The sequence below is a fragment of the Teleopsis dalmanni genome, chromosome X, assembly GCF_002237135.1.
Source record: "Teleopsis dalmanni isolate 2A chromosome X, ASM223713v2, whole genome shotgun sequence".
NCBI classification, from domain to species: domain Eukaryota; kingdom Metazoa; phylum Arthropoda; class Insecta; order Diptera; family Diopsidae; genus Teleopsis; species Teleopsis dalmanni.
Window position 1 is genome coordinate 101,788,887 of NC_051848.1, and position 14,311 is coordinate 101,803,197.

At 34.5% G+C, this 14,311-nt stretch overlaps 2 protein-coding genes across 4 annotated transcripts in view; one reads left to right on the forward strand and one right to left on the reverse strand.

The window, feature by feature from the left end:
• The window catches only part of LOC119688865, an 11,182-nt gene extending 10,069 nt beyond the window's left edge, over positions 1-1,113 (forward strand). The window contains exon 2 of the mRNA XM_038103526.1: positions 17-1,113. Coding sequence (XP_037959454.1) covers positions 17-1,113 — 1,097 coding nt within the window. The remainder of the gene's footprint in view (positions 1-16) is intronic.
• Positions 1,114-10,068: 8,955 nt separating this feature from the next.
• Positions 10,069-12,247, reverse strand: LOC119689062 (NADH-ubiquinone oxidoreductase 49 kDa subunit-like). Of its 3 annotated transcripts, XM_038103802.1 has the most exons (7): positions 12,157-12,247; positions 11,926-12,043; positions 11,652-11,773; positions 11,484-11,593; positions 11,230-11,431; positions 10,912-11,099; positions 10,169-10,858 (listed from the first exon to the last, which is right to left on the reverse strand). In XM_038103802.1, exons 2-7 carry the CDS (start codon positions 12,015-12,017, stop codon positions 10,169-10,171), a joined length of 1,404 nt encoding a protein of 467 aa, XP_037959730.1. In that variant the 5' UTR covers positions 12,018-12,043; positions 12,157-12,247. The 3 variants fall into 3 exon arrangements, with proteins under 3 accessions (XP_037959731.1, XP_037959730.1, XP_037959732.1); XM_038103803.1 differs by lacking the exon at positions 12,157-12,247 and having other exon boundaries at positions 10,069-10,858; positions 11,926-12,045; XM_038103804.1 differs by lacking the exon at positions 12,157-12,247 and having other exon boundaries at positions 11,652-11,767.
• Positions 12,248-14,311: the final 2,064 nt, after the last annotated feature.

Here is a 14,311-nt window from a genome sequence, read left to right on the forward strand (position 1 = left end):
CAAAAAACAAAAAAAGTTCCTGTCCCAGTTCAAACAGATAATATCGAAAGACCAATAGTATATGTTTCAGGTAGATATGATGTTTCACAATGCGTTAATAATTCAACTTGTGTCCTTTCATCAATTGACTCTATCGAGGAAAAGTTAGAACGTTTATGGAAGCTAGAAGAAGTCTCGATCACTCCACATGCTTGGACTAGTGAACAACAAGTTTGTGATCATTTGTTTTCAGAAACAGTATGCAGAACAGATGCAGGTAGAGTTATGGTAAGGTTGCCATTTAAGGATAGTCCTCAGTGTTTAAGCAGTTCATACGGTACAGCGTTGCGCAGATTTATTGCACAAGAATATCGATTGTCACGGTCGCCTGAGCTCAAAACGCAATATGTTGCCTTTATGGAAGAATATCAAAACCTTGGTCACATGATTGAGGTAAAAGATCCAAATATTGATGAACCTCATTATTACATTCCGCATCATTGCTTATTGAAGCCAACCAGCACCTCGACGAAATTAAGAGTCGTATTCGACGCATCATGTCGAACCTCTTCTCAGAAATCTCTCAATGATATTTTGATGATTGGACCTACTCTTCAAACTGAATTGTTCATCCTCTTGTTACGTTTTCGCTTATTTCGTTTCGCTCTTACTGCTGACATAGTGAAGATGTATAGGCAAATTCTGATTGATCCTGAAGATAGAAAATTTCAGTACATTCTTTGGAGAAGTTCACCATCTACCAATATTCGTACTTTCCAGCTCAACACAGTTACATATGGAACAGCTGCTGCACCGTACCTTGCCATTCGTTGCCTATTGTATATAGCGCATCAATATGTGGATCAATTCAAGATTGCAGCTGAAGTAATCAAATCTTCGTTTTATATTGATGACTTATTGCATGGTGCAGATTCTCTTTCTGAGTTACATCAAATAAGATACGAATTGGAAGAGCTTCTAAAACAGGGAGGTTTCGAATTAGCTAAGTGGCACTCAAATCATCAAGCTTTTAGAGATGACACTACTATCAAAGATCTCAATATAGGTTCGGATGTTATTACCAGCACATTGGAACTGAAATGGGATCAAGATAAGGATGTATTTATTCCTTAATTTAATGTTAAACCAAACTCTATCAGCCGCATCACAAAAAGAACTATTTTATCAATTGCGTCGTCACCATTCGACCCATAAGGACTATTAGCTCCAATAACCATTTCAACTAAAATATTATTGCAAGAGCTATGGCTGCTTAAATTGGATTGGGACGAATCCTTTCCTCAAAACTTACATTCAGCATGGGAAAGGCTTTGTCACGATTTGTCATCATTGAACACCATTACCATTCCAAGGTACTGTCTAAAACCAAAAGCAAAAACAATTCAGCTCCATGGGTTCTGCGATGCATCGATTCGCGCATATGGTTGCAGCATTTACATTCGCGTCACAGATGATTCCAACCTCATAGAGGTTCAACTATTCGTATCCAAATCTAGAGTAGCTCCGCTAAAAAAACAATCGCTTCCAAAATTAGAACTTTGTGGAGCACTGCTACTTGCAAGACTTTACAACAAAATTAAATCGCTCTTCGAAAAGTTTGATACGGACGTCTATCTATGGTCTGATTCCCAAATCGTATTACATTGGCTTAAAATGCATTCGGCCACACTGTGTGCCTTCGTAGGCAATAGAGTTTCTGAGATTCAAGACCTCACCGCAGGTTCACATTGGAGATATGTCCACACAAATTGTAATCCAGCAGACATTGTGTCAAGAGGCAGCACTGTTAAGGATCTCACTAATTCTATTTGGTTTAAAGGACCTTCATTTCTTCGTCAAGAGATGTATAAGTGGCCTGCAAACAAGAACGACAACTTGGATTTTGAAGAAGTTAATAAGGAAAAACGAAAAGCAGCATTCAAGGTAACTGTATCAACCAATTATGTCATAGATATTATTGATAAGTATAGCTCACATACAACGGCTGTTCGTGTACTGGCTTGGTTGTTTCGTTGGTATCATCATTATAAGAAGAAGTTCAACCGCAATGTCTTTACAGAAGTTCTTACTCATGAAGAATTAGACCACGCCTTCCGATGCATCATTTCAAATATACAAGCTCAGTACTTTGCTGAAGATATTTATTTATTGAATCCAGGATCTATAACAAAAGGTTCATTAAAATACCTCAACCCATTTATTGAAGATACCGGTGGGTATAAGCTGATAAAGGTTGGTGGACGATTAGAATTGGCTGATCTTGCAAAAGAATGTAAACATCCTATCCTGCTGCCTAGCAAATCTGAATTCGTCATACGTTATGTTCGTTACTTGCATCGTAAGAATTATCATGCTGGACCTAAGGCACTAGTGGCACTCAATCGTTTAGAGTTTTGGATTATAAACGCCAGAGAGCTTGCTCGAAGAGTAGTCAGGCAATGTGTTCACTGCGTGCATTATAAGCCAAAACTATTGCAACAGATGATGGGCAATTTACCGGTAGAACGTCTCACACCGTCACGGCCGTTTGCGCGCTGTGGTATAGATTTTTGTGGACCATTCAACACGTATTTACGTATAAGAGGGAAGCCTCCATACAAAACTTATATCGCCATTTTTATTTGTATGGCAACAAAAGCATGTATGGCAACATCGAAGTTGTATCAAGTTTGTCAACAGACGCGTTCATTGCAGCATTAAAAAGAATGATTGGCAGGAGAGGCTTACCAAGTGATATATTTTGCGATAACGCAACCAATTTTGTTGGGGCTTCGAATCAATTGACAGAACTAAAGTCATTCTTGTTTAATAAAATAACCCAATCGTCTATCATTCAGTACTGCGCGTCTGAATTTATTAATTTTCACTTTATTCCGCCCAGGGCACCTCGTTTTGGCGGTCTTTGGGAGGCTGCAGTTAAATCCGCAAAAGGGCACTTATATAGAAGTTTGATGACTACTAAGTTAACATTTGAGGAGTTGTCAACAGTAACAACCGAGATAGAAGCTATTCTCAACTCTCGACCATTGACACCACTTTTGCCGGATCCTAGCGACTACGAAGCATTGACTCCTGCTCATTTTTTGATTAGGTGCTCTTTAAAGGCGTTGCCGGAGTGGACGGAATTTGCTAATACTAACATGCTCGACAAGTGGTCCCTCATCATCGGTTTGAAACAATCATTTTGGAAGCGGTGGTCTCATGAATACATAAATGAGCTACAGATGCGCACAAAATGGACCTGTGAAATACCAAATATCATGCCCAATGCAATGGTGTTAATTCATGAAGACAATGTGCCTCCACTACATTGGCAACTCGGAAGAGTTCTGAAGGTCATACCAGGCAAGGACGAGCATGTCAGAGTAGTTGACGTACGTACCTCAAAGGGCATCATTCGCAAACCTATCCACAAACTAGCCATTTTACCTATTGAAAGTCCTTTCAAGGAGGCCGGGATGTTGGGTAACAATACAAAATAACATAAAATATATAATGTTCATAAATAACGAAAGTTTTTGTATTATTGGCAACCCTGTTGCACAATGTAAGTTTTTAATAAAAACGATCAGTCTTGATCAAACTCGAATTAAAAAACAACGTGTTTAAATTCTGACCATTCTCCAATATTGCTTACTTATGGATGTAATATTTTATCTACGCTACCTAAACCGACACTAACAAACCGTTTAACAGACTGGAATTATTTTAAAGCCCAGATAAATGAAAATATTGACCTATCCTGCAAAATACGAAGTATAAATGACCTAGAGAGTGAAACGCATTGCTTTACAAGCTTGATTCAAAAATCGGCATGGCGCAGTTCTCCACTGCAGAATAGTAAGCAATTTGATAAAAACTATCCGGTCGAAATTTTAAATCTAGTCTATAATAAAAGAAAACTACGTTAAAAATAGCAACAATCACGATTAATGCAAGATAAAAGAAACCTTAATAATGCCACTCAAAAATTAAGAAGAGAAATCAGTAATTTTAAAAATGAAAATGTTAAGAAATATCTTACAAACTTGACATATGATAGCAAAACTAACTATTCTCTCTGGAAAGCTATGAAAAAATATAAAAGACCGATCACTCATAATCCTCCATTAAAAAAAGATAATAATGAATGGGCGAAAAGCAACATTGAAAAGGCACACGTTTTGGCTGAATACTTAAGTAATACCTTCAATCAAGAAGAAACTCATCATATAGAGCCAAATAACAACATAGATGATGAAGCTATTTTGCGGATAAAAAATAAAGAAGTAACTGGGGAAATCAAAAAATTGAAATTAAAGAAATCACCAGGATATGACCTCCTAACTAGTGAAGTGTTGAAAAAGCTACCTCCAAAAGGAGTAGCCAAACTTGCACAGATATTTAATGCGAGTATAAAATTAAATCATGTCCCTAGCTATTGGAAAGTTGCTGAAGTGGTGATGGTTCTAAAACCAGATAAGGACCAAAATTCTCCAACTTCATATAGACCAATCTCTCTCCTGCCAACCATAGGAAAACTGTTCGAAAAGCTTATCTGTAAAAGACTTGCAAAGGTAGTTTGTCAAAGAAATCTTATCCCAAATCATCAGTTTGGATCTCGGAAAAAACACTCAACAATCGAACAAGTACACAGAGTTACGCACGAAATAGAAAAGGCTTTAGAAAACAAAGAAACTTGTTCAGCTGTGTTTCTGGATATATCAAAGGCTTTTGACGGGGTTTGGCACTCTGGCCTGATATATAAGTTAAACACTATCCTGCCACAGCAATATTGTAAACTACTGGAATCGTATATTGGCGAAAGGTACTATCGAGTTAAACTAATTGACGCGTATTCGAAATTATATCCTATAAATCGCGGGGTCCCTCAGGGGAGTATACTAGGCCCATTGCTGTACCTGCTGTACACATATGATTTGCCAGTGAACCCAAGATGTATTGTTGGAATTTTTGCAGATGACACGGTATTAATGGCTACAGGTCCAAACAACAAGGTGTCTACCACTAAGCTTCAAATCGCTCTTCAAGAAATTGAACAATGGACAAATAAATGGAAGCTGATAGTAAACACTTCAAAATCTAATCATGTAGACTTTACTAACAAAAGAGAAAATCAAATTTCATTATTTCTAAATAGCGTAAAAATTCCAGTTGCAAATTCTGGGAAATATCTGGGTATGAGTCTAGATGCCAAACTGAGATGGAAGGTACACGTCAAGAAAAAATTAAATGAGCTAAAAATAAGATACAAAAAGTTAACTTGGCTTATTGGAAGGGAATCTAAATTATCTCAGCAAAACAAGCTTATGATCTATAAACAAGTCTTCAAGCCGGTCTGGCTTTATGGTGTCCAAATCTGGGGTTGTGCGAAAAAACAAAGATTTCAAAACAAAGTAATCAGGGATGCAGTTAACGTTCCGTGGTACGTGCGAAATTCTGATCTACATCGTGACCTTGAAATACCTACTGTCAAGCAAGAAATTCAGAAGGCTGCTAAAAAACATTATGACAGGCTGAGACAACTTTTAAACAGCACCATTCCAGCGCTACTTTGTGATGTCACTCACAGACGCTTATGCCGCTTCAAACCTAATGACCTTTTGAGGCGTTTCAACCAGCAAGGAGATGACTAGTTCGTATCTATATGCTCACCCTTGATAGACTTAGATAAACTTACTTGTAATAAAAAAAACCTCTTGTTAGTCAATATGACTAGTTGTTGTAAATTTAAACTCTTCATTTTGTTTAAATATAATTACAAAAAAAAAAAAATACGGTCTAATTTCAGATATGAAATCAAAGCGCTTATTAGATCCGCTGACAAAATTATCCTCAACTGGCATAGTAAAGACTATATTAACGCAGTCCGTGTAAACATTAGATCCAAACTCCAAATTCTTTGCGATCATCAGGAAGTATGTCGATGTGTATGGAGCAAACACCTACAGTCTCCCTGACACCTCTTTAGTCTATATAAAAGGTCACACCGTTACTCATCAGAGAAAGCAATAGCAATCCAAGAAGAATTTTCAATATTGTTAGAGCAAGGAATCATACGCCCTTCGAGCAGTCCGTGGTCGAGTCCAATCCACCTAGTCACAAAGAAACAGGCACCTGGAGAGCCTTCGGTGATTTCAGGAAACTGAACGCTTAGACGAAACCAGACCGGTATCCGATACCATACTTAGACCAAGTAACGTACAAACTACATGCCAGCAAATTGTTCTCAAAAATCGACATCCACAGAGCATACTACAACATACCAATGTTAGCTGAACACATATACAAAACCACTGCCCATTAGGTTGTTCGAATTCGTTGTAATGCCTTTCGGGTTGAAAAATGCCACGCAAACTTTTGAACGGCATATAGAATCGTTGTTCAGATCAATGCCATTTGTCTTCTGTTTCCTCGATGACTTCTTAATATTTTCAGAAAGCGAGCAACAACATGTGAAACATATAGAGGCAGTACTAAAAACTCTAAAGGAAGTCAAACTTATCATAAACACTGCCAAATGCGGGTTCGGAGTTTCGCAGATAAACTCCGAACTCGACATATCAGCCGTAGAAATCAGCCCACCTACAGAAGGAGTGAAAGCAATCGAGGAATATGCGAAACTAAAAGCAATTAAAGAAATTCGCCGTTATCTATTGCGCTATTTAAATTAACATTTCTTTCACCCTCAAGTGCAATTCGATTGACATCAGATGCATTTATCAATGCAGTCGGTGCAGTACTAGTACAACAAGAAAGCGATGTTTGGCGTCCAGTTGCATTTTTTTGCATCGAAGCTTAAGGCAGCACAAAAAAACTACAGCACTTACGGCAGGGAATTATCTAGCTATCGAAAATTTTAAACATTTATTAGAAGGCAGACATTTTACCATTCGCAAGGATCACAAACCGCTAATATATGCTTTCCAGCAAAAATCGGATAAGGTTTCAGCTCACCAATTGCGACATCTAAGTTTCATGAGAGTGTTTACAACGAGTATAACATACGTGGCAGTGACAACGTAGTAACAGATAGTTTATCTCGAGTGGATCAACGATTCGATCATTTGGATTTAATGATACTTTCAGAGTGCCATGGTTATAGATATGCATTAATTATGATAGACAGATTCACACGATGGTCAGAGGTCACTCCATTGAAAGACATCACCGCTGACACAGTCGCGGAGAATTTTTTTGCAACTTGGATATCGCGATTTGGGTGTCCCAAAATAGTAACAACTGACCAAGGAACTCAAATTGAATCGGCACCGTTCAAGGCGTCAGCAAAACGCTTAGGGACACAGAGAATACGCACATCGCCGTATCACCCGAAATCAAATGGGTTAATTTAGCGATTTCGTCGCACTTTGAAGACCATACTCATGGCACGAGCTCAGCACACATGGGTACAATTATTACCTTCAGTTTTATTATGTCTTCGATCCTCTGTTAAAGAAGACATAAACGCATCAGCAGCAGAAATAGTGTATGGTACAACATTGCGCTTACCAGGAGAATTCTTTGTAAAAACACGGATGCTTCCAGAGGAACAAAAATTCTTAAAAACATTATGTGAGCATATACGACAAGTTAAACCAACTCTAACTTTCAATCATTCAGTCCTGTTTTCGTTTATAGGGCGTTGTATAGTGCATCTCATGTATTTGTAAGAGCAGACCATCTAAGAAAACCATTAGAACCACCGTACACAGGTCCATGCAAAATAATCAAAAGAATCAACCACAGACTTTTTTCAGTGACGTACGCGGGAAGCCAGTAAACTTAGCAATAGACAGACTAGGCCTTCTGGCCTTCTTCGAGCCCATGGTTATGGAGCCTAATTTCATCGAAGTGGACGTAAGTGGCAAACCCACGAAAGAGGAACAACTGGTCCGACAAAAAAAGAACGTAACCTTTGACTTTTGATGCCCACTTAGCAATCAGCAAGCCAGACCACCAGTTCAGCTATAAGGGGGAGTACTGTAGCGAATCCGTCACACACAGACCATCACACAGACCAGCGCCATATAGTGCGCTAGTTTGTTTCAACGACGCGCCATGTGTTAACAACCACCGTTTGTAAAGAACCAACAACATATTTTATTTTAATTTATTTTTCATTATCGTGTAAATAATTGACATTAAGTTTGTAAATAATTCATTAGTAGTAAGAAATAAACATTGTGTGGCAAACTAGCCACATACATATATATATTACATGTGTATATATACACACAGTAGAAAAAGTCTGCGGTCACCCACAAAATTTTTCTTGAATTCCACACAACTTTTTTAATTTTTACTAAAATTGATTTTTATTTTCTGATTTATTTTAACCAAAGTAACAACAACAAAAGTTCAATAAAATGTGCAAAAGCAATTATTTTGAAGCAGAAAAAATCTGCCATCACTTCTTAATATATAGATTTACCGTTAATTTTAATTCTCTTGCAAGCATTAGTGTTAGTGAGCAACAAATAACTGTTAAATTTTGGAAAGATGATGTAAGCCAACGAAAAATTGCTGAAGATATTGGTCGTCAATATTCATCTGTGCAGAGAGTTATTAATAACTTCCACGGACAGGTAATTACGTTTCTAAATTTAGCACTGGCCGTCCCTCAATTCTGTCAAATAGAGAAAGACGCAGCATAATCAACCAGGTGAAAGTAAATCCAAGAGTAACAGCCTTCAAACTAGCTGAGCAGATTGCCGGAATACTTGAAAACAAAATATGTCCTGATACTGTGCGCAAAAATTTGAAGAAATGCATGTATTATACCCTGATTGCAGGAAAGAAGTCATACATATCAAGATATAATAGAATAAAATGATTAAGCTTTGCAAGAAAGCATATAAATAAACCTATAAAGTTCTGGAAATGAGTCATTTTCTCCAATGCGAGTTAATTTTACATTTTTGACATCAAAGTTAGAAAACTTGCATAGAGAAAATTATGCACAGCCTATGATAAACTGTAACCAGTAAAACGTGGTGGTGAAGGCGTAATGATTTAGTGGTGTATAGCAAGTAATGGTGCTGTCAGACTTAAATTTGTACAAGATACAATGGAGAAATATGGGTATCTAAATATGCTAAAAACAATATGCTAATTTGAAAGAAAATGCCAGAATGTTAGGATTCGAGGCAACCTTTTTGTTTCAGCAAGCCAACGACTCTAAGCATACAGCACCCATCGTACGGATTTGGATGCTGTACTATGCTCTTACGCAACTTCAAACACTACCAGAACCACCAGACCTTAGTCCTATAGAAAATCTGTGAGTTTATTTCGAAAATAAGATTCGCCAGCATATGTTTTCCAGCAAGAATATAGTAAGAAACGTCATCAAGGATGAATGGCTAAAAATAACACAGGCTACTGCAAAGCTGGTTGAATCCATGCAAAGACGCTTAAAAGAGGTTATTAAGAGCAGAGGTTATCCCATAGGTTGTTAAATATAATATATCTGTGAATTTTAATTGTTTTATTTTAAATATTAAGAAGTGAAAGCAGACTTTTTTTGCTTTTAAAATTGTTTAAACTGTATAAAATTTAAAATGTGTATTATATCAAACAACATTGTATAATATTGACCCATAAACAGAATAATAATTTCTCAAAAGCCAAAATTTAACCAAAACTTTAAAATGGTCTTTTATTATTTAGTTATTTTAAATATGTAATGCACGCACATTCATAATGAATTTGTATATACAGTCAGAGTCATAAGTCTACAAGCAGACACTACAAAAATTTTTGTTTGAAAATATTTTCCAAAAAAATAAATTTATTGGAAACATATTTTATTGTTTTTTTATAACATTCAATGCACAATGTTTTTGCCAAATTTCGTTGCATTTCTGCAAAAAACAGCCGAGATAACGGTACTTTTATCATAAAGAGTAGCAAAACAAGCGATCAAAAGATTGGTATTCACCTCTTGTGAAATTTTTAACAAATGTCCAGCCATAATTTTTTGAAACATTTTAAAATATTTTTTTTTTAAATATTTTATCATTTATAATCATTCAGTATATGCAAAAATATTAATAGAAAAGTTTTATCTTGTTTAGCATCTAGGAATTCTTCATTTATTAATATTACGTGTTTTCACGTTTTTTCATTTCAAAAAATTTTAATAACATATACAGTGAGAATTAATTTAACGATCGATTTCACCAAACACAACATCCAATGTGCCAATTATAGCGACTATATCAGCCAACATATGTTGTTTTCCAATTTTATTAAGCGCTGCTAAATGTGCGAAACCGGGAGCCTTAATTTTACATCGATAAGGTCTACTACTACCGTCTGATACCAAATAAACTCCGAATTCCCCTTTTGGTGCCTCAATTGCAGTATATGTTACACCTGGAGGTACTTGGTAACCTTGTGTAAATAATTTAAAGTGATGAATTAAGGCTTCCATTGACGTTTTCATTTCAGTCCGACAAGGTGGCACAACTTTCGCATCATCAGTTTTTATTTCACCAGCTGGCATTTGGTTTAGGCATTGCTCAATAATCCGTAAAGACTGTCGCATTTCTTCTATTCGGCAAAGATATCGGTCATAGCAATCACCCTTTGTACCAATTGGAACGTCAAATTCAACCAAATCATACGCGTCATATGGTTGCTGCTTACGTAAGTCCCATTTTATCCCTGATCCGCGTAGCATTACACCACTAAAACCATAATTAAGTGCCTCTTCAGCTGATACAATACCAATATCCATTGTTCGTTGAACCCATATTCGATTTGTAGTTAATACATCTTCCACCTCATCTAGACGTTCGGCAAACTTAGCAGCAAATTCGTAAATATCGTCCATTAAGCCTAAAGGCATATCCTAATTTTACAAGCATGTTATTAATTTGTATACGAAGTTTTAAAGTTATTTACCAAAGAGACACCACCAGGACGTATATAAGCAGCATGCATCCGTGCTCCAGACACACGTTCATAGAATTCCATCAATTTTTCACGTTCTTCAAAAAGCCAGAAAAATGGTGTTAAAGCACCTACATCTAGAGCATGTGTTCCAATAGCCATTATGTGATTAAGAATACGTGTTACTTCAGCAAATAACGCTAAAACAATATATAATGAATTATTGAACCCATCTTTCATTTTAATTCTGAAAATTACATTACACAACTATTTTGTTGCTTTGTGAATTTATTATATTATCAAAGTAAAAAAATTTAATTTACAACTTACTTCTAATATATTTTGCACGTAGAGGAACTTCTATATTTAGCAATTTTTCCACTGCCATTGAGTAGCACTGTTCATTACACATCATTGAAACGTAATCCAATCTATCAAAATATGGCAGAGCTTGGGTGTAAGTTTTATATTCAATTAGTTTTTCAGTGCCCCTATGCAACAGTCCAATATGAGGATCGGCTCTCACAACAGTCTTTGTGACAAAATAATTAACACATTAAAAATAAGACAATATACTAACTAACCTCTCCATCGAGTTCCAAAACCAAACGCAGTACGCCATGAGCAGCTGGATGCTGAGGACCAAAATTTAAGGTCAGGTTACGTACTGATTTTTCCACCGGAATAATTTTATCTATTTGAAATTGCTTATCATTGCATATATCCGTATTAATAATAAAGACAATATTTACTATTCCATGGTGGCAACTTCCATAAGGAAGCATCTGTATCTGGGTACATTACGGGTCCGCTGAATTGCTTCATAAACTCCGGATCCGGATACCATTTTGAAGCTGCACGAAATTGACTACTCCTTACACATTAATATACAAAAAATGATTATATTGTTAAATACTGTGCATGACATTTATAATATTGTTACATAAGAATTTGACTATCAGTCCATATTCGGCTTTAACGAAAAATAAGGTTCATACCTAACATAATAAAATAATTATTACTCACTTTCCTGCAAGTCCAACTTGTCGACCAGCACATAACGGGATATTAGTTGTCAACGACCGCTGCACAAATTGTTTCACAAGAGCGACATACATTTTTTCTGATATCGCCTTTCATTAGACTAAGGAATATAAACAAAACTATTTAGTGACAAGTTAGCAACGTTGCTAGGAAACACAGGGATGTTAGTAACAAATAAGTAATTATTTTATTAAAATAAACTAAAAACCGTACATAATATTAATAGAATTTTAAGAAATCTATATTGGTTCTCAGAAATTAAAAATGTTATGAGTATTTTTTGAGTTACACAAAAAATAAATCCATATATTGATATATATGAATATTTTTGAAAAAGTTTATTTTAAGAAAAATCTAGAAATGGTACATATTTGCACGCACATGTACAAAGAATATCTTTACAAGAACGGAAACTCCGCCCACTTCGTGAGAGTGCATTTGAAATTGTTTTTGAAAACTTATTTTTTATAACATTTCGACACACGTATTAAATACATGTGATCTTACCACGATAACATCAAATTGCTCTCTTTTTAGGGTTGCAGTATAATAATTTGCTGCTACTTGCTAATCATATGTTAACTTTTTAGTAATATAAAAAACTTATGCTTCCTTATTTGGTTAATAATATCACATTACGTAAACAAAATATATATTGTAACAAATAATATATGATAAATAAATATATAAATTAATATATAATAATTTAAATCAATTAATTTAAATCAGCTTAGTTTACTTAATCATGTAATATATATTCAGTAAATTAATTTTTGTTGCTTTTTTCATATGAATTTTATAGTATTTCAATTTATAATGTTTGGCAACAAACTTTTGTAGAAGCAAATATTTTAATTAAATAAAAAGAACAGTTTTGAATATTTCTTATTTAGTGAGTTATATTTTCTTATATATTTTTTGAGCATGTAAAACATTATTTCAAAAACAATTTTGATATAATAGCATTAAATACCGTTTTGATGTGAAATTAATAACAAAGATTGAAGCTACTACCAATTCACTTTTTTATACGGCAGCACTTAAGTGATCCATGATAAATTGTGTTTCTCTGCGAAGACTTAATTTTTAAATTTAGTGCCAAAAAATATGTTGATGAGGAAGGGTGCACGCGCATTCCCTTTAAATGTGTGGTACGTATTATTGCCTTGCATGCATTTCTAATTGATTAGTAACAATAAATCTGTTGAAAAGGGAGGATGTGCGCGCATCCGCTCTAAATGTATGTGGTGAATAATACTTATTATTAATTTACGTACATTACTGTGTGATCAGTAGCGAAAAATCTATTGATAAGAGAGGGTGCATGCGCATTCATTGTCGGATTTATGAGTTTTTCTTACGAAGATATATTTTTATATAAAATTTAACAATTTTTAAATTTTAATATTGAAAAATTTTAATTTTATATTATGATTATAAAATATATTTATATATAAATACTAAAGTATTTAAAAATATTAGCTAAGTTTAATTAAAAGAAGTACAAGTTGTTTACATAATTTATTATTGTTATGAAATGAAATAGACTTGATTATTTACCAGAATTAATGCAAGATTTAAACGAGATATATGCTATACATTTTTAGTTCATCGGTTTGATGAATATTATAAATTTTTACATAATATAAAAATTAAAAACATATATATTTTATTTGTGTTGATTATGTATAGAATATATGAATATTTTCTTCAGAATTTGAATGACCTTAAAAACATAAATTTATTTGGGATATGATTATTATCATGTAGCGCCTTATGTTTATGTTTTAAATATTTTTATCTCAATGTGAACATAAAATGCACACCTACTAATATTTTAAAATAAATAGTAAAATACTTTCGCTAAACTGTTATATTAGAAATATGCATAGAACTTAAATGAAAATTTATTTTCTTTCATCATTATTGTGTGGAAATTTAAAAAAAGAACCATAACAAATTTTTTACATCCCTTGTATTTTCTTATTTCTACATTTAGTTTATTTAGCTATGTAGTTTATTCGACCAAAGTTCAAGATTTGGTATGCATTTTCCACACCACCCAAGAGGTATGCATAAAGGTGCGTTACCGAGTTTATGTGCCGGTTCCCCAAGAGGCATATCCACCATTATATATTGGTTATAATTTTTTACAGACTTTTACAAATACAAAATTAACAGAATAATAATTACAATACTTTTAAAAATTAATTGCAAATTTAAATATACATAAACTAAAAGCAAAAAAATTATTAAAATAAAAATTTAATTTATATGTAAAAGTCAACTGAATATCATGTGGAAAACTAAGCCTATGAATGCGTTACACGCAAGAGCTTTTGCCTATAGTCAGGTGTATTCAGAACCC